The 27716-nt window shown below is 48.4% G+C and overlaps 1 protein-coding gene across 1 annotated transcript in view; it reads left to right on the top strand.

The window, feature by feature from the left end:
* Positions 1–27716, top strand: part of LOC144596886 (synaptojanin-2-like) — a 129821-nt gene that overhangs the window by 36909 nt on the left and 65196 nt on the right. Inside the window, exons 5-8 of the mRNA XM_078405752.1 lie at positions 1683–1744; positions 12593–12689; positions 17562–17734; positions 26132–26213. Coding sequence (XP_078261878.1) covers positions 1683–1744; positions 12593–12689; positions 17562–17734; positions 26132–26213 — 414 coding nt within the window. The remainder of the gene's footprint in view (positions 1–1682; positions 1745–12592; positions 12690–17561; positions 17735–26131; positions 26214–27716) is intronic.

Below are 27716 nucleotides of genomic sequence, written 5' to 3'. Positions count from 1 at the left end.
TGTAGTTGAGATTTGTTATTGTCACATGCACAGTGAAAAGCTTTGTTTTGTATGCTATTCAATCAGATCAGATACTGTACATAAATACAATGCAGGAAAAATGTTCCCAATGTTGGGGGAGTCCAGAACCAGGGGCCACAGTCTAAGAATAAAGGGGAGGCCATTTAAAACTGAGATGAGAAGAAACTTTTTCACCCAGAAAGTTTTGGATTTGTGGAATTCTCCGCCACAGAGGGCAGTGGAGGCCAATTCACTGGATGAATTTAAAAGACAGTTAGATCGAGCTCTAGGGGCTAGTGAAATCAAGGGATGGCGGTGCTGGCTCAAAGGGCCTTATGGTTCTATGTTTACAATCAAGTCAAATTCAGACAATAGGTAGAACAAAGGGTACAGATGAAGAATATAATTCTCAGCAATGTAGCACACCAGTTGTAGAGTTGAAGGTAAATGTTCGTAACCAGGTGAAGGTGAATCAGACAGCACCCAAGCTTATGGTAGGGTCATTCAGATGCACGATAACAGAGGGGAAGAAGCTCTTACTGAGGGCTGGTGCACACCTTCAAGCTTCTGTATCTTTTGGATAGGAGCGTGTATATTGTGGGATATGGATCACATGCAGGCAGGTAAGAGTTGGTCTTAGCATCAGGTTTGGCACAGACATCATCGAGGGCCAACGGGCCTGTTCCTATACTGCGCTGTTTTAGGTTCTATGTTAGTCCTTTAAATAAGACTAGTATTCATGTTTTCACCTTGTTAAGACACATTACCCTAATTCTGTCTGTTTTCGACATCCAATTCACTCGTGATTTAGATTTTTAGAGATACAGATTTAGAGATACAGCGCGGAAACAGGCCCTTCGGCCCACCGGGTCCGTGCCGCCCAGTGATCCCCGCACACTAACACTATCCTACACCCACTAGGGACAATTTTTACATTTGCCCAGCCAATTAACCTACATACCTGTACGTCTTTGGAGTGTAGGAGAAAACCGAAGATCTCGGAGAAAACCCACGCAGGTCACGGGGAGAACGTACAAAAACCGTACAGACGGCGCCCGTAGTCAGGATCGAACCTGAGTCTCCGGCGCTGCATTCGCTGTAGGGCAGCAACTCTACCGCTGCGCCATGCCAGGGATCAATCTCGTGAACCTACGCTGCACTGCCTCAATTACAAGGATGTCCTTCCTCAAATTAGGAGACCAAAACTGTACACAATACTCCAGATGTGGTCTTACCAGGGCCCTATACAACTGCAGAAGAACCTCTTTACTCCTATACTGAAATCCTCTCGTTATGAAGGCCAACATGCCATTAGCTTTCTTCACTGCCTGCTGCACCTGCATGTTTACTTTCAGTGACTGGTGTACAAGGACACCCAGGTCTCGCTGCATTTCCCCCTTACCGAACCTAAACTTTAAACGTTTTTTCTCATCTCAATACAAAATGACCTTCCCCCTTATTCTTGAACTGTCACCCCCGGTTCTGGACACCTCCAACATCGAGAAAAAAAATCCTGCATCTAGCCTGTCCAATCCTTTATCCAATATTGCAAAGACTTGCCAACTCCGTTGGAATCCGTAGGAGGGAGAAGGAATTTATCGCGAGATAAATGAAGAAAGGATGCTGTTCCCTTAAAATGGAAAAGAACGCTGAACCCATTTATTTACTAATTAATTTTTCAGGTCGGGTCTCACCACATGCGTCTGACTCGAGGTCTCGAAGCAAACGCTCCAGCTTTTGACAGGTAATGTACTTTAATGAGTATCAATGTAATGATGTGGTACTTTGAATAATTTTCTTAGTAACTCTGTACAAAGTCATGGTTTTCTTAGTAACTGAGTTCATGGTCATTTTATGATTTCTTTCTACTTTCTATAAATTATTAAAGTAATTTGGATACAAACAGTATGAAACATTGATGAGCTCAAAAATTGCAATGGGTCTTGAAGTTAGAATGCGAATTTTAAGTAATTCCTCATGCAAGTATTTATGCAATCTTAAGAATTGCATAAGTTTAAGAATAAGGGGTAGGCCATTTAGAACGGAGATGAGGAAAAACTTTTTCAGTCAGAGTTGTAAATCTGTGGAATTCTCTGCCTCAGAAGGCAGTGGAGGCCAATTCTCTGAATGCATTCAAGAGAGAGCTAGATAGAGCTCTTAAGGATATCGGAGTCAGGGGGTATGGGGAGAAGGCAGGAACGGGGTACTGATTGAGAATGATCAGCCATGATCACATTGAATGGCGGTGCTGGCTCGAAGGGCCGAATGGCCTCCTCCTGCACCTATTGTCTATTGTCTAATTATATATTCATCAGGAAGGAGGAAAACTACTTGGATGCCTTGTCAGCTGTCAGGAATAAGATCTTGTGATTGCAAGTGAGACAGATGTAGTTAACCTTCTTCAGAAGGTTCAGGGCGGTCACGGTGGCGCGGCGGTAGAGTTGCTGCCTTACAGCGAATGCAGCGCCGGAGACCTGGGTTCCATCCCCACTACGGGTGCTGTCTGTACGGAGTTTGTACGTTCTCCCCGTGACCTGCGTGGGTTTTCTCCGAGATCTTGGGTTTCCTCCCACACTCCAAAGACGTGCAGGTTTGTAGATTAATTGGCTGGGTAAATGTAAAAATTGTCCCTAGTGGGTGTAGGATAGTGTTAATGTGCGGGGATTGCTGGGCGGCGCGGACCCTGTGGGCCGAAGGGCCTGTTTCTGTGCTGTATCTCTAAATTAAACTAAAGAAGAAGGGTCTAGACCCAAAACATCACCCATTCCTTCTCTCCAGAGATGCTGCCTGTCCCGCTTTTGTGTCTATCTTCAGTGTGAATCTGCAGTTCCTTCCTACACAGACATAGTTACCCAATGTGCACGAGTCTCAACTTCTATTGCAGTCAAATGGGTTTGAAGTTCTTTGTACTTCTCTGGGTGACAGTGAAAGCTTGCAGGGTGGATGTGCTGACTGACTAGGTCCAGACGTTATTCAAGCATTGAGAGAGTGGAGGGTAGGGGGAGCAAACAGGAATGTAGGGCGGCACTGTGGTGCAGTGGTAAAGTTGCTGCCATAGCACTTGCAGCGTCGGAGACCTGGGTTCAATCCGTGCTGTCTACGTTCTCCCCGTGACTCCGAGATCTTCGCTTTCCTCCCACACTCCAAAGACGTACAGCTTTGTAGGTTAATTGGCTGGGTATAAGTGTAAATTGTCCCTAGTGGGTGTAGGATAGTGTTAGTGTGCGGGGATCGCTGATCGGCGCAGACCCGGTGGGCTGAAGGGCCTGTTTCTGCGCTGTATCTCTAAACTAAACTAAACTAGTGATAGCGAGGGACAATATAGTGGGTAGGAATTGGCACCATTCCTTGCAACAAAGACCAAGAATCAAGAAGCTTGTGCTGCCTCCCAGATGCCAGGCTTTGGAATATCAGGCCTTTCGGCCCATCAACTCTCTGTGGACCAGCGGCCACCCGTACACTAGTTCCATCCTGCACACTAGGGACAATTTACAGAAGCCAATTAAGTTACAAACCCACACATAGAAACATAGGTGCAGGAAGAGGCCATTTGGCTTTTCGAGCCAGCACCGCCATTCGTTTTGATCATGGCTGATCATCCACAATCAGTAACCCGTGCCTGCCTTCTCCCCATATCCCTTGATTCCACTAGCCCCCAGAGCTCCATCTAACTCTCTTTTAAATTCATCCAGTGTATCGGCCTCCACTGCCCACTGTGGCAGAGAATTCCACAAATTCACAACTCTCTGGGTGGAAAAGATTTTCCTCACCTCAGTTTTAAATGGCCTCCCCTTTATTCTCAGACTGTGTGGCCCTGGTTCTGGATTCCCCCAACATTGGGAACATTTTTCCTGCATCGAGCTTGTCCAGTCCTTTTATAATTTTATACGTTTCTATAAGATCCCCTCTCATCCTTCTAAATTCCAGTGAATACAAGGATGAGGGGGGATCTTATAGAAACGTATAAGATCTTTGGAACGTGGGAGGAAATTGTAGCACACGGAGAAAACCCATGCAGTCACAGGGCGAAGGTACAAACTCCGTACAGACAGCACCCGTAGTCAGGATCGAACCTGGGTTTCTGGTGCTGTAGGGCAGAAACTCTACCGCCGCGCCACGGCGCTGCCTCTTTTTTACACTTTAAAAAGAGAAATGCCAATGGTAATTCCACGCTGTGGTTCAGCCGTCAGTTTATCAAATACCCAGGTCACATTCGCCCATCTCAGCAGCTTCCTTCTGCAATCATTGTAATCATGTTTTGTTGGTCTTTTCTTTGACTGGATTACACGCAAAGAAAAGCTTTTGGCCGACCAAACGCGGGCAGGTGGGACTAGTGTAGCTGGGACATGTTGGCCGGTGTGAGCAAGTTGGGCCGAATGGCCTGGTTCCACACTGTATCACTCTATGACTCTAAATGCTAACACCCTTGTAGTCTTTCCAGGTGAGACAGAGGTTCACCTGCACCTCCTCCAACCTCATCTATTGCATCCGCTGCTCTAGATGTCAACTTATTTACATTGGCGAAACCAAACGCAGGCTCGGCGATCGCTTCGCTCAACACCTGCGCTCGGTCCGCGCTGATCTCCCAGTGGCTGAGCACTTCAACTCCCCCTCCCACTCCCAGTCTGACCTTTCTGTCATGGGCCTCCTCCAGTGCCATAGTGAGGCCCACCGGAAATTAGAGGAACAGCACCTCATATTTCACCTGGGCAGTTTGCAGCTCAGTGGTATGAATATCGACTTCTCCAACTTTAGATAGTTCCTCTGTCCCTCTCTTCCATCCCTCCTTCCCAGATCTCCCTCTATCTTCCTGTCTCCACCTATATCCTTCCTTTGTCCCGCCCTCCTGACATCAGTCTAAAGAAGGGTCTCGACCCGAAACGTCACCCATTCCTTCTCTCCTGAGATGCTGCCTGACCTGCTGAGTTACTCCAGCATTTTGTGAATAAACACCTTCGATTTGTACCAGCATCTGCAGTTATTTTCTTATACTACTTGGAGATAACAATGTACACTCTGTCTGATATGCAACCATTCACCAATGCTCTTTGCTTAGTTCAGTCTGCAGTCACTGAGGACTCAGTAGGTGTGGCTATTGAAAAGTTACAGGAATTTCTTCCCAAGTTGTTTTATATCTACCTGGACTTTTGCTTCTCACTAACGAGTGTTTGGTTTTTAGCGAAGTGGAGAATGTACACAAGCATTGCTATTGTATTGGACTGACTCAGTGGAGCAAAGGTCTCTCTTCCTGTTTGTTATTATTCGTACGTATTTCCAATTTTAAGAAGTTAATGCAATGTCAGAAGGGGTTCCACTGTCTATTTGTCCCTGTGTCTGGAGCAACCACCATTCACCCCAGGGATAGACACAAAATGCTGGAGTAACTCAGCGGGACAGGCAGCATCTCCGGATGGAAGGAACGAGTAACGATTCAGGTCGAGTTCCTTCTTCAGTTGCGTTCTGACCCTGAGCCAGTTTCATGTCCATATTGTCCCTGCCTTTTCATTTCCTGGAATCCGTTTTAGTTGCGTTTATCTTGTGATACTTCTCAAAGTCACGAAATGACTTCTGAAAGTCATCAAAGGGCATTACTTTGGCCTTCACTCGAAGTTCATTCTTTCTGACACATGTGGATGACACACTGGCAATCTTCCAGTCCAGTCATCCAGCACCACACCCTCCCCTACCCACGCAAACTTTACCCCAATGAATTGAAGGTTTTTCCACCATTACCTCCATTGGCAATTGTGGGTGCAACCCATCTGGGAACTGGGAACATCGCCAATCTCATAATTGTCATCATTTTATCTTTAAGAAAATAACTGCAGATGCTGGTACAAATCGTTTTCACACTTCTATCCCTTTTGCCTGATGGGAGAAGAGGGAGTGGCCAGGGTGCGACTCGTCCTTGATTGTGCTGCTGGCCTTGCCGAGGCAGCGTGAGGTATAAATGGAGTCAATGGAAGGGAGGTTGGTTTGTGTGATGGTCTGGGCTGCGTCCACAATTTGCTGCAATATTTTGCGGTCTTGGATGGAGCTGTTCCCAAACCAGGTTGTGATGCATCCTGATAAAATACTTTCTGTGGCGCATCTGTAGAAGTTGGTGAGAGTTGTAGGGGACATGCTGAACTTCCAAGGCCTTCTAAGGAAGTAGAGGTGTTGGTGTGCTTTCTTGGTCGTTGCTTCAGTATGGGTGGTCCAGGAGAAGTTGTTGGTGATATTGACTCCTAGGAATTTGAAGTTTTCAACCATCTCTACTTCAGCGCCATCACTGCAACTGGGGCGTGTGGACCACTTCACTTCTTGAAGTCGATCACTACCTCCTTTGTCTAGCTGACATTGACAGAAAGTGTAGGAAAATAACTGCAGATGCTGGTACAAATCGAAGGTATCACAAAATGCTGGAGTAACTCAGCGGGCCAGGCAGCATCTCAGGAGAGAGGGAATGGGTCACGCTTTGGGTCGAGACCCTTCTTCAGACGGTTTCTTGACCGAAAGGTTGTTGTCTCGACATCAGGCCATGATGACATCAGGACACAGCAAGTTCTCGATCTCCTTCTGGAAATTAAGGCAATCAATGTGTGCACACAACACTGTGTGTGGCAAGGGCATCTATTCTTAGGTAAGGAGACCAGAAATTCAGCTATGGAGTTACCAACGTCCTGTACAATTGTAATGAGACGCTTACAAGCAAATGTCCCCACTTCTCACTTTATGATGGATGAATGTCATTGATGAAGTGGCTGGAGATGGTTTAGCCCAGGACACTGCCCGTGGGTGTTGATTTTACTTTAAACTTTACCTCAGGCTTCAGAAATACAGCACGGAAACAGGCCCTTTGGCCCACTGAGTCCACGCCGACCAGCGTTCACCCCGCACACTAACACCATCCACAACACTAGGGACAATTTACAATTTTACCGAAGCCAATTAACCTACAAACCTGTACGTATTTGGAGTGTGGGAGGAAACCGAAGCACACGGAGAAAGCACATGTGGTCACAGGGAGAACGTACAAACTCCGTACAGATGGCGCCCGTTGTCAGGATCGAACCTGAGTCACTGGCGCTGTAAGGCAGCAACTCTATCGGTGGCGGCACGGTGGCGCAGCGGTAGAGTTGCTGCCTTACACCGAATGCAGCGCCGGAGACTCAGGTTCGATCCTGACTACGGGTGCTGTCTGTACTGAGTCTGTACGTTCTCCCCGTGACCTGCGTGGGTTTTCTCCGAGATCTTCGGTTTCCTCCCACACTCCAAAGACGTGCAGGTTTGTAGGTTAATTTGCTGGGCAAATGTAAAAATTGTCCCTAGTGTGTGTTGGATAGTGTTAATGTGCGGGGATCGCTGGGCGGCGCGGACCCGGTGGGCCGAAGGGCCTGTTTCCGCGCTGTATCTCTAAATCTAAAAACAAATCTACAAATCTATCGTCGCGCCACCGTGCGGCTCTCCTGCCGTGATGACTGGGGAACGGTCTCCTTCTTGCGTTTGAGGCAGCAGGAGTTATGTAAGGCCCTCCAGGCGCTGTAGCCAGTGCAATGTGCTGTTGTCGAGGGCCGTGAGGTCTACCCCTCCACCAGGGGGATGGAGGACAGTGCAGTCGGACATGCCGTGCTGCGCTGTTTGCTGGTCTGCTCCACACACGCAGGCTGCTGATGGACGCAACCCCCAACGATGCATGTTGGCGTTGAACCGGCCGACCCCTGTGCGGAGCCGGTTCAGGGCGACCCACTCTTTGCGGGGCGTGTCCGAGCCGGGTGGGGCTGTGGTGTTCGGTGCGACAGTGAATCGAGGAGGTGGCGATGTCTGTTCCCAGCTGGTTCTCCATGCTCCTAGTATGTTGAAACCGGAGCCCCAGAGGGTCGCTGCGTGACGGGAGAAAGGGTGACGAGATGACAGGCGTTGAGGTCCCAGTTGCTGTGAATCCTGGGCGAGGTGGTGCAAAGGATGTTTGGCGTCCGATGGGGCCTTGCACACCAGCCTATGAGTGAAGAACTCTCTGCGAAGCTTGGTCTATTTGTCCCCAGTAAGCCCAGGCGTCTTTCTCTGAGCAATACCTGATTTCAACAATTGTTGTTTTTTAATTCCCTTGATGTTTTGCTGTGATGTTTTGTGATGCTTTCAGTTTACCTATGGCTCTTAGATGCTGCACTTGGTGAAATATAACATTGGTGATAAGGGTAGTGTTCATGTTTGGACTAATGCTGTGATTAGGTCTCAATGGGCATCATTGTTGTCAGAATCAGAATCTGAGTAACCTTTATTGTCATCCAAAAAAACCCAAGTCTTTTGGACGAGATTTCGTCACCCACAGTCCAACAATAAGAGCAATAAAATAAGCAATAACACACACAATCACAAACCAACACAAAACAAAAAAAAGAAACATCCATCACAGTGAGTCTCCTCCAGTCACCTCCTCACTGTGATGGAAGGTCAGAATGTATTTTCTCTTCTCCTGCCGTCTTCTCCTGCGGTCAGGCTGTTGAAGTTGCCACGTTCCAGGCCGCGCCGGACGGTGGAAGGTCCGCAGCGGGCCGACCCAAGCCCCGCGACCCGGGGCGGGCGAAGACGCTGCCGCTGCACGTCGGGGCGGTCGTGTCTCCCGACATTGAAGCCCCCGCCGGGCGGAGAAAATCCCGCGGCCTATTCGGATCTGCGCTGCCGAAGCTCCCGATGTCGGCCCCCACCCAGGGGGCTGCGAGCTTCCGACGTCCACGTGACCCGCGGCCCAAGCCTCCGGAGCCTCCGAAGGCGAGTTGCAGCCGCTCCCGCAGCCTCCGAAGGCAGCCAGCTCCGCAGATGGTAAGTCCGGTCCGGTCCGCGGGCTCTGCGAACCAGAGCCCCAGGTGGTCCCAGCTGGAAGCCGCCAGCTCCAGGTGTTTGGCCGATGGTAGGCTGCAGCGGGAACGGAGACACCACCCAGAAAACAAAGGCCGCGTTTCCGTACAGAAGAGACAATTTTTATAGTGTCCCCCCCCCCCCCCCCCCCCCCCCCCACACACATAGTACACAACTACAAAAAACACTATGTCACATCTAAACATTACAATTAAGACAAAAAACAACAACAAAACACAAAGACAAACGGACCGCAGCTGCTAGGGCAGCGGTGCCATTTTGAAAGCACTCTCAATGATATCTTCCATCACTTTGTCAATAATTGATTGAGAATGGGTGGTAATTAGCCTAAGTAGTTAATTCTGCTCTTTGATCTGAGAATGCATGCACCCTGGTATTTGTTCTCTTGCTGATATGAGCATCGTACTGCACTGGAACGGTTTGCTTGGAGGCTGGGCAGGTCTTCGGGACTACAGCCAGGATGTTGTCATTGGCAGAGAGGCACAAAAAGCTGGAGTGACTCTCAGTCTGAAGAAGGGTCTCGACCCAAAACGTCACCCATTCCTTCTCTCCTGAGATACTGCCTGACCCGCTGAGTTACTCCAGCATTTTGTGAATAAATACCTTCAACGGGTCAGATAGCATCTCTGGAGAAAAGGAGTAGGTCTCGATTACAGACAATGAGACTCAATAAGAAGTCTTTGAAGTCTGATTGTCTGTACTCGTCCTCACCTCACACACAGCTAACGATGGCCTGTTTCCTTTATCATCCTTACTTTTTTGCATACCTTTCATTCTTTTGTTCTACATCTCTCTACATCACCGTCCACATCTCTGGTTTTCCTTTCCCCTGACTCTCAGTCTGAAGAAGGGTCTCGACACGAAACGTCGCCCATTCCTTCTCTCCAGAGATGCTGCCTGACCCGCTGAGTTACTCCAGCTTTTCGTGTCTATCTTTGGTTTCAACCGGCATCTGCAGTTCCTTCCTACACACGTTGTAATTGGCTGGGTGCTTTCTTGGTTTATATTAATTATATATACATTTATGAAATACTTTAATATTCAACAGTTCAACAGTTCAACAGTTCAACAGAGCTTTATTTGTCATTCGGTACCAAGGTACCGAACGAAACTACATAGCAGTCACACACAAAAAAGAACACAAGACACATGACCCCAACACAAACGTCCATCACAGTGACTCCAAACACCCCCTCACTGTGATGGAGGCAACAAAACTTCCACTCTCTTCCCCACGCCCACGGACAGACAGCTCGTCCCCGACCGACCCGCACAGTCCCCACACTTCCCTCAGTAGTTTTAGCTTTCCTCTTAATTGTCTTTATTTATTTATTTATTTCCCCTCACCCCAGGTGATTGCTGTACGCTAACGCTGATTATTAGCACTTTCCCATTCATCCTGAAGCTCTTTTATCCATCCAGGATATCCACCCATAACTCATCATGAGCACGTGTCCAGTCTATACCAAATGATGTCACAAGTAGTATAAGAAAATAACTGCAGATGCTGGTACAAATCGAAGGTATTTATTCACAAAATGCTGGAGTAACTCAGCTGGTCAGGCAGCATCTCAGGAGAGAAGGAATGGGTGAAGAGAGGGACAGAGGAACTATCTAAAGTTGGAGAAGTCGATGTTCATACCACTGGCGAAATATGAGGTGCTGTTCCTCCAATTTCCGGTGGGCCTCACTATGGCACTGGAGGAGGCCCATGACAGAAAGGTCAGACTGGGAATGGGAGGGGGAGTTGAAGTGCTCGGCCACCGGGAGATCAGTTTGGTCAATGCGGACCGAGCGCAGGTGTTGAGCGAAGCGATCGCCGAGCCTGCGTTTGGTTTCGCCGATGTAAATAAGTTGACATCTAGAGCAGCGGATGCAATAGATGAGTTTGGAGGAGGTGCAGGTGAACCTTTGTCTCACCTGGAAAGACTGGTATGAACATTGACTTCTCCAACTTTAGATAGTTCCTCTGTCCCTCTCTTCCCCTCCCCCTTCCCAGATCTCCCTCTATCTTCCTGTCTCCACCTATATCCTTCCTTTGTCCCGCCCCCCTGACATCAGTCTGAAGAAGGGTCTCGACCCGAAACGTCACCCATTCCTTCTCTCCCGAGATGCTGCCTGACCTGCTGAGTTACTCCAGCATTTTGTGAATAAATACCGAATGATGTCACCCTTGAAGGCCTGTCCTTTCTCATTTAGCTTTAGTTTTAAGCTTGATCTAAAAATAGATGTTGATGTCAAGGCCATCTTTTGTTATCTATACACTAAAACTCTCGTTTGTTTGTTCCTGAACTACATCCAAAACGATACACAACAGCGCGACAATTCTAGGCCCACCTCACTCACCGTCGTCCCTTTGGTGCTAATGGAAGAAGTTTCATGGAAATCGGTGCTCGAAGGGCTGAATGGCCTACTCCTGCACCTATTGTCTATTGTCCATTGACTTCTTCAGTCTGAAGAAGGGTCTCGACCCGAAACGTCACCCATTCCTTCTCTCCCGAGATGCTGCCTGACCTGCTGAATTACTCCAGCATTTTGTGAATAAATCATTGAACAATGAATGTATTTTACATGGTTTTATAGTGTACTAGACCAAGTGGACCCGTTGGGCCCAATCCTCTCCTGCATTGGTACAGCACCCTCTACTCTCCCCCTCACCCCCTCCCCCTCCCCCTCCTTCCCCTCCCCCGCACTCCACCACCCTCAACCCCCCTTATCACCCGTCCCCTGCCCTTCACCCCCTCCCTCCCTCCCTCTCCTCTCCTTCCCTCGGAGATAGATTTAAACTTTAAAATGTGAATAACTTAAAAAATATATCACGGATTTAGAAACATAGAAACATAGAAAATTGGTGCAGGAGGAGGCCATTCGGCCCTTCGAGCCAGCACCGCCATTCATTGTGATCATGGCTGATCGTCCCCAATCAATAACCCGTGCCTGCCTTCTCCCCATATCCCTTGGTTCTGCTAGCCCCTAGAGCTCTATCCAACTCTCTCTTAAAATCCATCCAGTGAATCGGCCTCCACTGCCCTCTGTGGCAGAGAATTCCACAAATTCACAACTCTCTGGGTGAAAAAGTTTTTTCTCACCTCAGTTTTAAGTGGCCTCCCCTTCATTCTTAGACTGTGTGGCCCCTGGTTCTGGACTCGCCCAACATTGGGAACATTTTCCCTGCACATTGGGAACATTTCAATGAAACGTAGCACCAAAGGGACGACGGTGAGTAAGGTGGGCCTAAAATTGTCGCGCTGTCGTGTACCGTTTTGGCTGTATCATATCATATCATCATATCATATATCTACAGCCGGAAACAGGCCTTTTCGGCCCTCCAAGTCCGTGCCGCCCAGTGATCCCCGTACATTAACACTATCCTACACCCACTAGGGACAATTTTTACATTTACCCAGCCAATTAACCTACATACCTGTACGTCTTTGGAGTGTGGGAGGAAACCGAAGATCTCGGAGAAAACCCACGCAGGTCACGGGGAGAACGTACAAACTCCTTACAGTGCAGCACCCGTAGTCAGGATCGAACCTGAGTCTCCGGCGCTGCATTCGCTGTAAAGCAGCAACTCTACCACTGCGCTACCGTGCCGCCCTGTAGTTCGGGAACAAACAAACAAACAAACAAACAAACAAACGAGAGTCTTAGTATATAGATATCTTAGCTAAAAAGACAAAGTAATTAACTCCCACGTTGTCAGTAAAAGTGTTCCAATTGCTTTTTCTAGGCATTTGATGTTGCTGCGAGAACACTATGGAAATCAAGTCATCATCAACTTGTTAAGGAGTAAAGGAGGAGAGGAGGTCCTGAGCAAAGCTTATAAGGTGTAGTTACTCTCATTGGAAACCCCACATTGTGTGCATGTGATGGAGTTGCGGTCGATCTGCAGGTGATCATCCATCAGAGGGTGCGGCGGTAGAGTTGCTGCCTTACAGCCAATGCAGCGCCGGAGACCCGGGTTCCATCCCCACTACGGGTGCTGTCTGTACGGAGTTTGTTCGTTCTCCCCGTGACCTGCGTGGGTTTTCTCCGAGATTTAGATTTAGAGATACAGCGCGGAAACAGGCCCTTCGGCCCACCGAGTCCGCGCCGCCCAGCGATCCCCGCACATTAACACCATCCCACTAGGGACAATTTTTACATTTTACCCAGCCAATTAACCTACATACCTGTACGTCTTTGGAGATCTTCCGTTTCCTCCCACACTCCAAAGACTGACAGGTTTAGACAATAGGTGCAGGAGGAGGCCATTCGGCCCTTCGAGCCAGCACCGCCATTCAGTGTGATCATGGCTGATCATCCACAACCAGTACCCCGTTCCTGCCCTCTCCCCATACCCCCTGACTCCGCTATCATTAAGAGCTCTGTCTCGCTCTCTCTTGAAAGCATCCGGAGAATTGGCCTCCACTGCCTTCTGAGGCAGAGAATTCCCAAGCTTTGCAACTCTCTGTAGGTTAATTGGCTTGGTAAATGAAAACAATTCTCCCTGGTGGGTGTAGGATAGTGTTAGTGTGCGGGTATCGCTGGGCGGCGCGGACCCGGTGGGCCGAAGGGGCCTGTTTCCGCGCTGTATCTCTAAACTAATCTAAACAGGACCGAATATTCCTTCTGGCTCCCTTGTGGCTGTCATGAGCCCATAATTTCCCTCAGCACCAGTTTTCTGACACTGCAATTGTGTCGTAAAAGCGGCAGCAAGTTGTTCCTGCATCTCGCCAAACACCCGTCACCACCTACATTTTTTGCAGAAAAACATTCCAAACGTGTCCTAATTTGTTCAGCTGTTTGAGACCGACTTAGTGCTGAGCTGAATTTCTAAATGCTTTTAGGGAGGGGGTGTGGGGAAGAACTCAGCATCAGAGCCACAGTGAGAGGAGACTCGGCAGTTAGGGGGGGGGGGGGGTGGGCAGACAGGAGATTCAAGACTCCAGGATGGCGTGCTGCCTCCCAGGTGCCAGTCAAGTCACGTCAAGTCAATGTTATTTGTGCGGCACATTTAAACACAACCCACGTTGACCAAAGTGCTGTACACCAGTTCAGGTACTAAGAACGAACATACAATGGCACACAAACATAACAGCACATACATAAACAGTTCACAGCGCCCCCTCAGAAGGCCTCAAACGCTAGGGAGTAGAAATAGGTTTTGAGCCTGGACTTAAAGGAGTCGATGGAGGGGGCAGTTCTGATGGGGAGAGGGATGTTGTTCCACAGTCTAGGAGCTGCAACCGCAAAAGCGCGGTCACCCCTGAGCTTAAGCCTAGACCGCGGGACAGTCAGTAGCCCCAAGTCGGCCGACCTGAGGGACCTGGAGATAGAGTGGTGGGTTAGACGATTTTGATATGGGGGGGGGGGAAGCCCGTTTAGGGCTTTGTATGTGAATAGGAGGAGCTTGAAGTTGATACTGTACTGGTAGCCAGTGGAGAGAGGCCAGAATCGGAGTGATGTGGTCCCTTTTACGGGTACCCGTCAGGAGTCTCGCTGCGGCGTTTTGGACCAATTGTAGGCGGGACAGGGATGATTGGCTGATCCCAGTGTATATGGAGTTGCAGTAGTCTAGGCGGGAGGAAATGAATGCGTGGATGATTTTTTCAAGGTCGTCAAATTGGAGGAATGGTTTGATTTTAGCTATGGTACGAAGCTGGAAGAAGCTGGCTTTTACCACAGATTTGACTTGCTTGTCAAACATTAATGCAGAGTCAAATATCACGCCAAGGTTTTTGACATGCGGTTTGACTAGGGAGGATAGGCTTCCAAGGCTGCCTGTTATCGTTTTGATGGAGGGGGGGGCAAATAGGGTCCAGGATGTCTCGGAGCAGCTGCGCGACATCCTCAAAGGGGAGGAGGAGCAGCCGGAAGTTGTTGTGCATTTTGGCACAAATGCCTTAGCAGGACAAGGGATGAGATCCGGCAAAGTGAACATTGGGATTTAGGCAGAAGATTAAAAAGCAGAATCCCGAGGGTGGGGGGGGGGGGGGGGGGGGGGGGGGGAGAGACTCCTGGTGCCACCTGCTTTTGAGAGTAGAAATAGGAAGACAGGACACATGGACACATGGCTCAGGAATAGGTGCAGGGGGCAGGGATTCAGATGTTTAGACCATTGGGGACCTGTTCTGGAGCAGAGGCGACCTAAAACGATAGAAACATAGACAACAGGTGCAGGAGGAGGCCATTTGGCCCTTGGAGCCATTCATTGTGATCATGGCTGATCATCCACAATCAGTAACCCGTGCCTGCCTTCTCCCCATGTCTCTTGATTCCACTAGCCCCTAGAGCTCTATCTAACTCTCTCTTAAATCCATCCAGTGAATTGGCCTCCACTGCCCTCTGTGGCAGAGAATTCCACAAATTCACAACTCTCTGGGTGAAAAGGTTTTTCCTCACCTCAGTTTTAAATGGCCTCCCCTTTATTCTTAGACTTTGGCCCCTGGTTCTGGAACAAGAAAGACAGGTTGCATCTAAACTGGGGGGGGGGGGACCCGTATCCTTGCAGGGAGGTTTACGAGCGTTACCCAGGAGAGTTTAAACTAGAGAGGCAGGGGTGAGAGAGTAGGTGGTCAGAAATTGTAAGGAGTGATGGGAAGGTGGACACCAGATTGATCTCTGGGATGGCAGGACTTTCATATGAAGAAAGGCTGGATAGACTCGGCTTGTACTCGCTGGAATTTAGAAGATTGAGGGGGGATCTTATAGAAACTTACAAAATTCTTAAGGGGTTGGACAGGCTAGATGCAGGAAGATTATTCCCGATGTTGGGGAAGTCCAGAACAAGGGGTCACAGTTTAAGGATAAGGGGGAAGTCTTTTAGGACCGAGATGAGAAAGTTTTTTTTCACACAGAGTGGTGAATCTGTGGAATTCTCTGCCACCGAAGGTAGTTGAGGCCAGTTCATTGGCTATATTTAAGAGGGAGTTAGATGTGGCCCTTGTGGCTAAAGGGATCAGGGGGTATGGAGAGAAGGCAGGTACGGGATACTGAATTGAATGATCAGCCATGATCATATTGAATGGCGGTGCAGGCTCGAAGGGCCGAATGGCCTACTCCTGCACCTATTTTCTATGTTTCTATGTTAGGACCAGTTGGTCTCAAAGGAGAACGAGGCAAGGAGAGGTAAAGGGATATGGTGACGCTGATGGGTTGAAGTATTTTATTTCAATGCAAGGAGTCTTGTGGAGAAAACCGATGAACTTAGAACATGAATGAATGCTTGAGACTTTGAGGTGTGGGAAGGATGTGCAGATGCTGGTTTAAACAGCAGATGGACACAAAATGCTGGAGTAACTCAGCGGACAGGCAGCATCTCTGGATGGAAGGAATGGGTGTCGTTTCAAGTCAAGACCCTTTACTTTAGAGATACAGCGCGGAAACAGGCCCTTTCGGCCCACTGGGTCCGCGTCGACCAGCGATCCCCGCACACTAACACTATCCTATACCCACTCGGGAGTATTTTTACATTTACCAAGCTAATTAACCTACATACCTGTACGTCTTTGTAGTGTGGGAGGAAACCGAAGATCTCGGAGAAAACCCACGCAGAACGTACAAACTCTGTACAGACAGCGGCCGCAGTCGGGATGGAACCCGGGTCTCCGGCGCTGCATTCGCTGCAAGGCGGCACGGTGGCGCAGCGGTAGAGTTGCTGCCTTACAGCGAATGTAGCGCCGGAGACTCGGGTTCGATCCTGACTACGGGCGCCGTCTGTACGGAGTTTGTACGCTCTCCCCGTGACCTGAGAATCGACCCCTCTGAGAAACTCCCGCCAGGTTCCGACCAGCCGTGGATAACCTGGCGCAGTCTCAACAGACTGCGGGCAGGCATGGGGAGGAGCAGATCGAACGTGCTGAAGTGGGGACACATCCAGACCCTTCTTCCTGATGTTTCGGGCCGAGACCCTTCTTCATTTAAGAGACATTTAGATATTTAAATAGACAGTGAATAGAAGGCTAGGGACTGAATGTGGGCACATGTGATTAGTATGTATGAGCAAAAATGGTATTGTGGGTGGATTTATTCACAAAATGTTGGAGTAACTCAGCAGGTCAGGCAGCATCTCGGGAGAGAAGGAATGGGTGACGTTTCGGGTCGAGACCCTTCTTCAGACTGATGTCAGGGGGGGTGGGACAAAGGAAGGATATAGGTGGAGACAGGAAGATAGAGGGAGATCTGGGAAGGAGGAGGGGAAGGGAGGGACAGAGGAACTATCTAAAGTTGGAGAAGTCGATGTTCATGCCACTGGGCTGCAAACTGCGCCAGGCGAAATATGAGGTGCTGTTCCTCCAATTTCCGGTGGGCCTCACTATGGCACTGAAGGAGTCCCATGACAGAAAAGTCAGACTGGGAATGGGAGGGGGAGTTGAAGTGCTCGGCCACCGGGAGATAACTGCAGATGCTGGTACAAATCGAAGGTATTTATTCACAAAATGCTGGAGTCACTCAGCAGGTCAGGCAGCATCTCAGGAGAGAAGGAATGGGTGACGTTTCGGGTCTGAAGAAGGGTCTGAAGAAGGGTCTCGACCCGAAACATCACCCATTCCTTCTCTCCCGAGATGCTGCCTGACCTGCTGAGTTACTCCAGCATTTTGTGAATAAATCGATTTGTACCAGCATCTGCAGTTATTTTCTTATACTACTTATTGTGGGTGGGTTGGGATGGCTCCTCTGTTATACAACTCTGACTCCATGACTCTCTTCCCGATTAGAAGCTGATGTGGGCCTCTCTTCATGCGTCCGGAACACCAATGATAAACTTTGACTACTCTCACATTGCAAAGAGTGGGAAGGTGGAGAAACTGCATTCTCTTCTAAAACCTCAGCTGCAGGAACACAAGGAGCGGTTTGGCTTCTTCACCAGTGGAGAGCGTGTCCATCTACGGTGAGTCTTTCAGTCTCCTGTCACTTTCACCACCGCCCAAAGACGTGCAGGTTCGTAGGTTAATTGGCCTCTGCAAAAATTGCCCCTCGTGTGTGGGAGTGGATGAGAAAATGGGACAACATGGAACTTTGTGTGAATTTATGTTCAATGGTTGGCATGGACTCGAAGGGCCGAAGGGCCGGTTTCCACACTCAATTCAATTTTTCAATTTAAAAAACTTTATTGGCATGATAAGATACATCATTATATTGCCAAAGTATAGAACATAACATACATATTTAAAATGCATGAATATAAAAACAAGTATACAATGCATGGGTCGATATGCCCCTGTACATATATATAGAAAACATAGAAAATAGGTGCAGGAGCAGGCCATTTGGCCCTTCGAGCCTGCACCGCCATTCAATATGATCATGGCTGATCATCCAACTCAGTATCCCGTACCTGCCTTCTCTCCATACCCCCGATTCCTTTAGCCACAAAGGCCACATCTAACTCCCTCTTAAATATAGCCAATGAACTGGCCTCAACTACCTTCTGTGGCAGAGAATTCCACAGATTCACCACTCTCTGTGTGAAAAAAACCTTTCTCATCTCGGTCCTAAAAGACTTCCCCCTTATCCTTAAACTGTGACCCCTTGTTCTGGACTTCCCCAACATCGGGAACAATCTTCCTGCCTGTCCAACCCGTTAAGATAATATATATATATTCACGCAATACATTTATAGCCTTTTATCGATTGCTACTCGTTCTTGCAGTTGTAAACAGTACAGCAAGGTAGCACGTTTAGTAGGTCGATATTAATTTCCTTAGTGTCAATTTATGTATGAGTGTATGTGTACATCATGTTGGTCATTCACTGTCTCTCAGGTTGTGGCATGCTGTTACATATTGTGCGCCAAGATGTGCCGTATTTCCTTCGCCATGGATTATTCTTAGTTTTGATATATTGTCTAGTTCTTTATAATCTGGGGTTGCCAGACTGAGTTTTTCAAAATATATTTTTCTTACTTTATCGAATTTTTTACATTTTACGAGGAAGTGCATCTCTGTTTCAACCTCATTTGCCAAGCAGTGACCGCATATTCTATTTTCTCTTGGTTGCCAAGACTCTCTCTCTCTAAACTAAACTAACCTGCAAATGAAATTGCAAAGTGCTATCATTCATATGAAATAACATTGCTTTCTACGGTTTCCACTGGCCACATAGTCAAGCCAACACAAATAATTAATCACGTACACTGCTCTAAGAAGGCCCACTAGTGCTCTAATATGCAACAGAAATAAATTAATGTAATTAAAGACCGCTTACTTTAATTGAATAAGCAGAAATGTTGCCCATAAGGTGAAGCAACTACGTTAAAAGATTTTGAATGTGGAGGCAAGCCAATGTACTTTGGCACCTAACACTACTTTTTTTACACGGGTCTGCAATAAAACTTGGTACTCCCTGATGGCTGTAAGTTTCTCAAATGAGAGGGTTCTTGGAAGCCTTAATCCCATTTTCAGAGAGAGTGTGCATTTCAGTACTCAAACTTAAGCTATCATTCAGAGAGGCCAACAGACAGGTAAACTCGGAAATGTGCAATTTTGCCCAGGCAACTAAGAACTGTTGTCACTGAGCCCAGCGGTAAAGTTGCCTCCTTACAGCGAATGCAGCGCCGGAGACCCGGGTTCAATCCCGACTACGGTGGCGCAGGGGTAGAGTTGCTGCCTTACAGCGAATGCAGCGCCGGAGACTCAGGTTCGATCCTGACTACGGGCGCCGTCTGTACGGAGTTTGTACGTTCTCCCCGTGACCTGCGTGGGTTTTCTCCGACATTTTCGGTTTCCTCTCACACTCCAAAGACGTGCAGGTTTGTAGGTTAATTGACTGGGTATAAGTGTAAACTATCCCTAGTGTGTGTGGGATAGTGTTAATGTGCGGGGATCGCTGGTCGGTGCGGACTCGGTGGGCCGAAGGGTTAGAGTTTCTGCCCTGTAACTCTGAACTAAACTAAAAAACTAAACTTGTTGTTAAAGCGCAATAACTTACAGCTAAACGTTAAATGTTCGGAGTTAAAGATTTTTACTGGAATTGAGGAATCTCCAAACTTGTTGCAGAATTACTTTAGGCAGAAATAATGCCCTGCACACTATTCCTAAGTGTCCATTTCTTTCCTTGCGACTGATTCCTACATTCGAGTTTCAGTGTAGCTTGCCCAAATGTTGACCTCGTTAAACCTGCTTTACTGCATGCAGTGCTAGCAAAGCAACATCCTGCACATCGGCGAGCCCAAGTGTATTCAGACGACCATTTCGTCGACCACGTACTCTTTTTGCCACGGTCTCTGGATCTGGCAGTTGCTAACCATTTTAGTTACCTTTCCCACTCCAATACCAATCTTTCCGGGTCCGCGCCGACCAGCGATCCCCGCACACTAACACTATCCTACACCCACTAGGGACAATTTTTACATTTACCAAGCCAATTAACCTACAAACCAGTACATCTTTGGAGTGTGGGAGGAAACCGAAGATCTCGGAAAAAACTCACGCAGGTCACGGGGAGAACGTGCAAACTCCGTACAGACGGCGCCCGTAGTCGGGATCGAACCTGAGTCTCCGGCGCTGCACTCGCTGTAGGGCAGCAACTCTACCGCTGCGCCACCGTGACCGCCCAAAGATTCTGCAATGGTTTTAGAGGATTGGGGGGGGGGGGGGGGGGAGGGAAGGGAAGGGGGAGTCAGTCTATCCCACGTTAGAAGACCGGGGAGTTGTACAGTTTGATAGCCATGGGTCCTGAGGTTATGGCCAGGGATTCCATCCGGGCCAGTTGCTTTCCACGAAGTCACTCTTGGGAAGCCCAATCTGCTTCAAGCCTGCCACGATAACTGTTGGTACAAGCACATTCCACATTGGCAGTGCGAATGATGTTCCTCCACTGACCTTCTGTTGCAAGTGGGCATAGAGTGCATTGTGCTCATCGGGGAGGGGCCCATTGCTGCCATCGCTACTACCCGCTATGATTATGTGTTCCTTTACATTGTGCCAGCCTTGTCGTTGTCTACGGATGTCTGTGTTATTACCTTGAGACTCCAGCTTAGTTTGGATTTCCCTCTTGGGCCTGCAGAGGTACGCAGGTATATTTCTGTACCGCTCAGCATCGTTTGACTTGGGCGCTGCAGATTTGGACTTGACCTGGGACGAGGGTTGCCAACTTCCTCACTCCCAAATAAGGGACAAAGGGTGATGTCACCCAGCCAGCGGCCACGTGCTCCCGCTCCATCAATGGCGGCAGTCCGGGCTGGGAGGCGGGTTGCTAGGCAACCTCCGTTAAGCGGCGCCTGGACCTCCAGGCCTACACTGTCCAGGCCAACAGCAGCCTCCGGGCCTACAGTGTCTGGGCCTGCAGCGGCCTCCGGGCCTACACTGTCCGGGCCTACAGCGGCCTCCGGGCCTGCAGCGGCCTCCGGGGCCTACACTGTCTGGGCCTACACTGTCCGGGCCTGCAGCGGCCTCCGGGCCTACACTGTCCGGGCCTACAGCGGCCTCCGGGCCTGCAGCGGCCTCCGGGGCCTACAGTGTCCGGGCCTACAGCGGCCTCTGGGCCTGCGGCCTCCGGGCCTACAGTGTCCGGGCCTACAGCGGCCTCCGGGCCTACAGTGTCCGGGCCTACAGCGCCCCCTGGGCCTAATACGGGACAAGGGCGGTCCCGTACAGGACAAATCAATTTAGCCCAAAATACGGGATGTCCTGGCTAATTGGCAACCCTATGCACAGTCCTCTACACACTTGCTGGTAACGTCTGTGACCCTCTGGGTTAGCTGCAGAGTCCTTGATTATTGACCAGTCCACTGGCTCAAAACAGTCACAATGGGTCCCATCCGTTTCATCAAACAAGCACTGCACCTCCAATCAAAGAGGAACTTGAATCAAGGGCAATGCAGGAGCTACTGCATGAGGTGTTGTTTACTATAAGCATCATTAAACTGTTTTGTATAAGAAATGATTACAAATATGTTTCCTCCTGCAGTATTGTGTACAGTAAATAACAGAGCAACACACGCTGCTCCTGGCAGCAAACCTCACACTTGTTACATCTCCACTTCCCAGGCAGTGTCCAGCTTACAAATTGGTAGTCAGGAAGCATTATTCATTTCAAGAGTGTAAGAAAATAACTGCAAATGCTGGTACAAATTGAAGGTATTTATTCACAAAATGCTGGGGTAACTCAGCAGGTCAGGCAGCATCTCAGGAGAGAAGGAATGGGTGACGTTTCGGGTCGAGACCCTTCTTCAGACTGAAGAAGTCAATAGACAATAGGTGCAGGAGTAGGCCATTCAGCCCTTCGAGCCAGCACCGCCATTCAATGCGATCATGGCTGATCACTCTCAATCAGTACCCCGTTCCTGCCTTCTCCCCATACCCTCTCACTCCGCTATCCTTAAGAGCTCTATCCAGCTCTCTCTTGAATGCATCCAACGAACTGGCCTCCACTGCCTTCTGAGGCAGAGAATTCCACACCTTCACCTTCTCAGACTGAAAAAGTTCTTCCTCATCTCCGTTCTAAATGGCCTACCCCTTATTCTTAAACTGTGGCCCCTTGTTCTGGACTACCCCAACATTGGGAACATGTTTCCTGCCTCTAATGTGTCCAATCCCCTAATTATCTTATATGTTTCAATAAGATCCCCCCTCATCCTTCTAAATTCCAGTGTATACAAGCCTAATTGCTCCAGCCTTTCAACATACGACAGTCCCGCCATTCCGGGAATCAACCTAGTGAACCTACGCTGCACGCCCTCAATAGCAAGAATATCCTTCCTCAAATTTGGAGACCAAAACTGCACACAGTACTCCAGGTGCGGTCTCACCAGGGCCCGGTACAACTGTAGAAGGACCTCTTTGCTCCTATACTCAACTCCTCTTGTTACGAAGGCCAACATTCCATTGGCTTTCTTCACTGCCTGCTGTACCTGCATGCTTCCTTTCAGTGACTGATGCACTAGGACACCCAGATCTCGTTGAACATCCCCTCTTCCTAACTTCACACCATTCAGATAATAATCTGCCTTTCTATTCTTACTTCCAAAGTGAATAACCTCACACTTATCTACATTAAACTGCATCTGCCATGTATCCGCCCACTCACACAACCTGTCCAAGTCACCCTGCAGCCTTATTGTATCTTCCTCACAATTCACACTACCCCCCCAGATTAGTATCATCTGCAAATTTGCTAATGGTACTTTTAATCCCTTCGTCTAAGTCATTAATGTATATCGTAAATAGCTGGGGTCCCAGCACCGAACCTTGCGGTACCCCACTGGTCACTGCCTGCCATTCCGAAAGGGACCCATTTATCCCCACTCTTTGCTTTCTGTCTGTCAACCAATTTTCTATCCATGTCAGTACCCTACCCCCAATACCATGTGCCCTAATTTTGCCCACTAATCTCCTATGTGGGACCTTGTCGAAGGCTTTCTGAAAGTCGAGGTACACCACATCCACTGACTCTCCCCTGTCAATTTTCCTAGTTACATCCTCAAAAAATTCCAGTAGATTTGTCAAGCATGATTTCCACTTCGTAAATCCATGCTGACTCGGAATGATCCTGTTACTGCTATCCAAATGCTCAGCAATTTCGTCTTTTATTATTGACTCCAGCATCTTCCCCACCACTGATGTCAGTCTGTCTGTCTTCATCGGTCTGAAGAAGGGTCTCGACCCGAAACGTCACCATTTCTTCTCTCCTGAGTTGCTGCCTGACCTGCTGAGTTACTCCAGCATTTTGTGAATAAATTATTCATTTCAAAGTGATTAACAAAGATGTAGATGCTGAGGATGATTTTTTTAAACCGCGGTTTAGAAAGACTGCTGTGGTTTAGAAGGACTGTTGGTGGCACAACACTGGGTGTGGCTGCCTCGCAGGGCCAGGCACCCGGGTTCCATCCTGACCACGGGTGCTGTCTGAACTGAGTTTGTTCCTTCTCCCCGTGACCACTTGGGTTTTCCCCACAAGATCTTCGGCTTCCCCCCACACTGTTAAAGTTGTAACAAACAGACAACCGCGCAAATCAGTTTGAAGCACAAAAGGCTTTGCTACTTTCGCCAAGGTGGGAAGCGGCAGAACGGCAGCAAGTAGTTTTTTTAATATATCAAAAAATACTTTATTCCAGAAATAAATATTTGCAAAACATTTTCTTTTCAAAACTCCATCCGGCATTCCCGGAGGTTGCACACCCGAAACGTCGCCCATTCCTTCTCTCCTGAGATGCTGCCTGACCTGCTGAGTTTAGATTTTTTTCTAGATGTAGAGATACAGCGCGGAAACAGGCCCTTCGGCCCACCGGTTCCACGCCGCCCAGTGATCCCCGCACATTAACGCTATCCTACACGCACTAGGGACAATTTTTATTTTATTTTTTACATTTACCCAGTCAATTAACCTACAAACCTGCACGTCTGGAGTGTGGGAGGAAACCGAAGATCTCGGAGAAAACCCACGCAGGTCATGGGGAGAACGTACAAACTCCGTACAGACGACGCCCGTAGTCAGGATGGAACCTGAGTCTCCGGCGCTGCATTCGCTGTAAGGCGGCAACTCTACCGCTGCGCCACCGTGCCGCCTGGAGTTACTCCAGCATTTTGTGAATAAATACATTCAATACAGATATTCATTGCCAAATTTATACAGATTTATACAGAATCCCTTCCCTTATTTGGAGGGGCGTCTCTCTCCACCACACCCTGCCCCCTCATGTCCAGCAGCGGAAGGACCCTAGACTGTGGTCCTCCCCCACAATGTCGCTGTACTTGGCAGACCCAAGCACCCACTCAAGGAATTAGCAGGATACAGCTTATTTTATTATGGAGGTGCCAATGCAGAGCCCACGAACAGATGTCTTTACCACATATGGAATAGTCCTGCTCCAAGTTAGCTGTCTGAGCTAAACATTTGCAGCACAACTTGCCCCAGGGCAGCACGGTGGTGCAGCGGTAGAGTTGCCGCCTTACGGCGAATGCAGCGCCGGAGACTCAGGTTTCATCCTGACTACGGGTGCCGTCTGTACGGAGTTTGTACGTTCTCCCCGTGACCTGCGTGGGTTTTCTCCAAGATCTTCGGTTTCCTCCCACACTCCAAGGACGTACAGGTATGTAGGTTAATTGACTGGGTAATATGTAAAAATCGTCCCTAGTGTGTGTAGGATAGTGTTAATGTGCGGGGATCGCTGGGCGGCGCGGACTCGGTGGGCCGAAGGGCCTGTTTCCGTGCTGTATCTCTAAAGAAAATCTAAATCTAAAACTTCCAGTGTTCAAGGTACATAATGGAGGCAATTCTCACATTTGTGTAACCAGACATGAAGGCTGTTTCGGCCACTATCACATTCATGCAACTAACCACTTACACAATAGAGGCAATTATCACGTTCTTGCAACTAGCCACATTTCCTGTAGTCAAGTATTTTTGCAGATAAGTTAGCTGTCTGGGCTTACCTTTTGCAGTACACATTCTTTTAGCCACAGTTGTACAGGGCCCTAGTGATACCACACCTGGAGTACTGTGTGCAGTTTTGGTCTCCAAATTTGAGGAAGGATATTCATGCTATTGAGGGCGTGCAGCGTAGGTTTACTAGGTTAATTCCCGGAATGGCGGGACTGTCATATGTTGAAAGACTGGAGCGACTAGACTTGTATACACTGGAATTTAGAAGGATGAGAGGGGATCTTATCGAAATGCATAAGATTCTTAAGGGGTTGGACACGTTAGAGGCAGGAAACATGTTCCCAATGTTGGGGGAGTCCAGAACAAGGGGCCACAGTTTAAGAATAAGGGGTAGGCCATTTAGAACTGAGACGAGGAAAAACTTTTTCAGTCAGAGAGTTGTGAATCTGTGGAATTCTCTGCCTCAGAAGGCAGTGGAGGCCAATTCTCTGAATGCATTCAAGAGAGAGCTGGATAGAGCTCTTAAGGATAGTGGAGTCAGGGGGAATGGGGAGAAGGCAGGAAAGGGGTACTGATTGAGAATGATCAGCCATGATCACATTGAATGGGGGTGCTGGCTCGATGGGCCGAATGGCCTCCTCCTGCACCTATTGTCTAATGTCTATAATTGTGGTGATAGGAATGACTGAGTGACGGTTGGGTTCATTTTGGGTTTGGATTTTGTGATAGTCTAGTTCACCCATGGATATCCAAGCAGGAAGCAGATTGCATTTGGTGCCTGCACACAAATGCACCTGGTGAGTACTAAAGACCTTTCTACAGGTAGTCCTTCCCACTGATTCCATCTCTGGTTTTAGTGGGTTATTGAAGTTTGTAATGTGAAGACCGAACGTTATCCTCTCTAGGTTTGTGGGATGTAAAACACGGGATTCTCATGTTCACGGGATTCTCATGTGTTTCAAAGTTTACAGACTGGAGTCTTCAGAACAAACTGTCTTGATTGCCTGGATCGAACAAACATCGTCCAGTCCTATGTGGCTTTGGAGGTAATTGGTTTAGTTATTAGAATCTTAGTCATAGAGAGTCATAGAGTGATACAGTGTGGAACCAGGCCCTTTGGCCCAACTTGCCCACACTGGCCAACCTGCACTAGTCCCACCTGCCTGTGTTTGATCCATATCCCTCCAAACCTGTCCTATCCATGTACAGGTGTCAGGGGTTATGGGGAGAAGGCGGGAGAATGGGATTAGGAGGGAGAGATAGATCAGCTATGATTGAATGGCGGAGAAGACTTGATGGGCCGAATGGCCTAATTCTGCTCCTATCACAATACCTGTCTAACTGCTTTTTAAATGTTGGGATACTCCCTACCACAAATACCTCCTCTGGCACTACCATTCGTGTGAAAAAGTTACCCCTTAGATTCATAGAAACATAGAAAATAGGTGCAGGAGGCCATTCGGCCCTTCGAGCCAGCACCACCATTCATTGTGATCATGGCTGATCATCCACAATCAGTAACCCGTGCCTGCCTTCTCCCCATATCCCTTGATTCCACTAGCCCCTAGAGCTCTATCTAACTCTCTCTTAAATCCATCCAGTGAATTGGCTTCCACTGCCCTCTGTGGCAGAGAATTCCACAAATTCCCAACTCTCTGGGTGAAAAAGTTTTTTCTCACCTCAGTTTTAAATGGCCTCCCCTTTATTCTTAGACTGTGGCCCCTGGTTCTGGACACGCCCAACATTGGGAACATTTTTCCTGCATCTAGCTTGTCCAGTCCTTTTATAATTTTATATGTTTCTATAAGATCCCCTCTCATCCTTCTAAACTCCAGTGAATACAAGCCTAGTCTTTTCAATCTTTCCTCATATGACAGTCCCGCCATCCCTATTAAATCTTTTCCTCTTCACCTTAAACCTATGTCCTCTGGTTCTCCATTCACCTACTCTGGGCAATAGACTCTATCCATCTACCCGATCTATTCCTCTCATGATTTTATACACGTCAATAAGATCACCCCTCATCCTCCTGCGCTCCAAGGAATAGAGTCCCAGCCTGCTCAACCTCTCCCTGTAGCTCACACCCTCTAGTCCTGGCAACATTCTTGTAAATCTTCTCTGTACCCTTTCCAGCTTGACACATCTTTCCTATAACATGGTGCCCAAAACTGAACACAATACTCTAAATGTGGCCTCACCAACGTCTTATACAACTGCAACATGGCCTCCCAACTTCGACACTCAATACTCTGATGGATGAAGGCCAGTGTGGTTACCACCTTAACCACCTGCAACTCCACCTTCAAGGAACCATGCACCTGCACTCCTAGATCCTTCTGTTCTACAACACTCCCCAGAACCCAACCATTCACTGTGTAGGTCCTCCCCATGTTAGACTTCCCAAAATGCAAGACCTCACATTTCTCTGCATTAAATTCTATCAACCATTCCTCAGCCCAACTGGCCAATCGATTAAGATCCTGCTGCAATTTTTCACAATATGGAGAAACTTTATCTAAGGGAGTGTTTTGAAAGGGCTGTGTGGAAAT

The sequence above is a fragment of the Rhinoraja longicauda genome, chromosome 9 (assembly GCF_053455715.1).
Source record: "Rhinoraja longicauda isolate Sanriku21f chromosome 9, sRhiLon1.1, whole genome shotgun sequence".
Taxonomy (NCBI): Eukaryota; Metazoa; Chordata; class Chondrichthyes; order Rajiformes; family Arhynchobatidae; genus Rhinoraja; species Rhinoraja longicauda.
The sequence above is the reverse complement of the archived record's forward strand: the minus strand, read 5'-3'. Positions and strand labels throughout refer to the sequence as shown.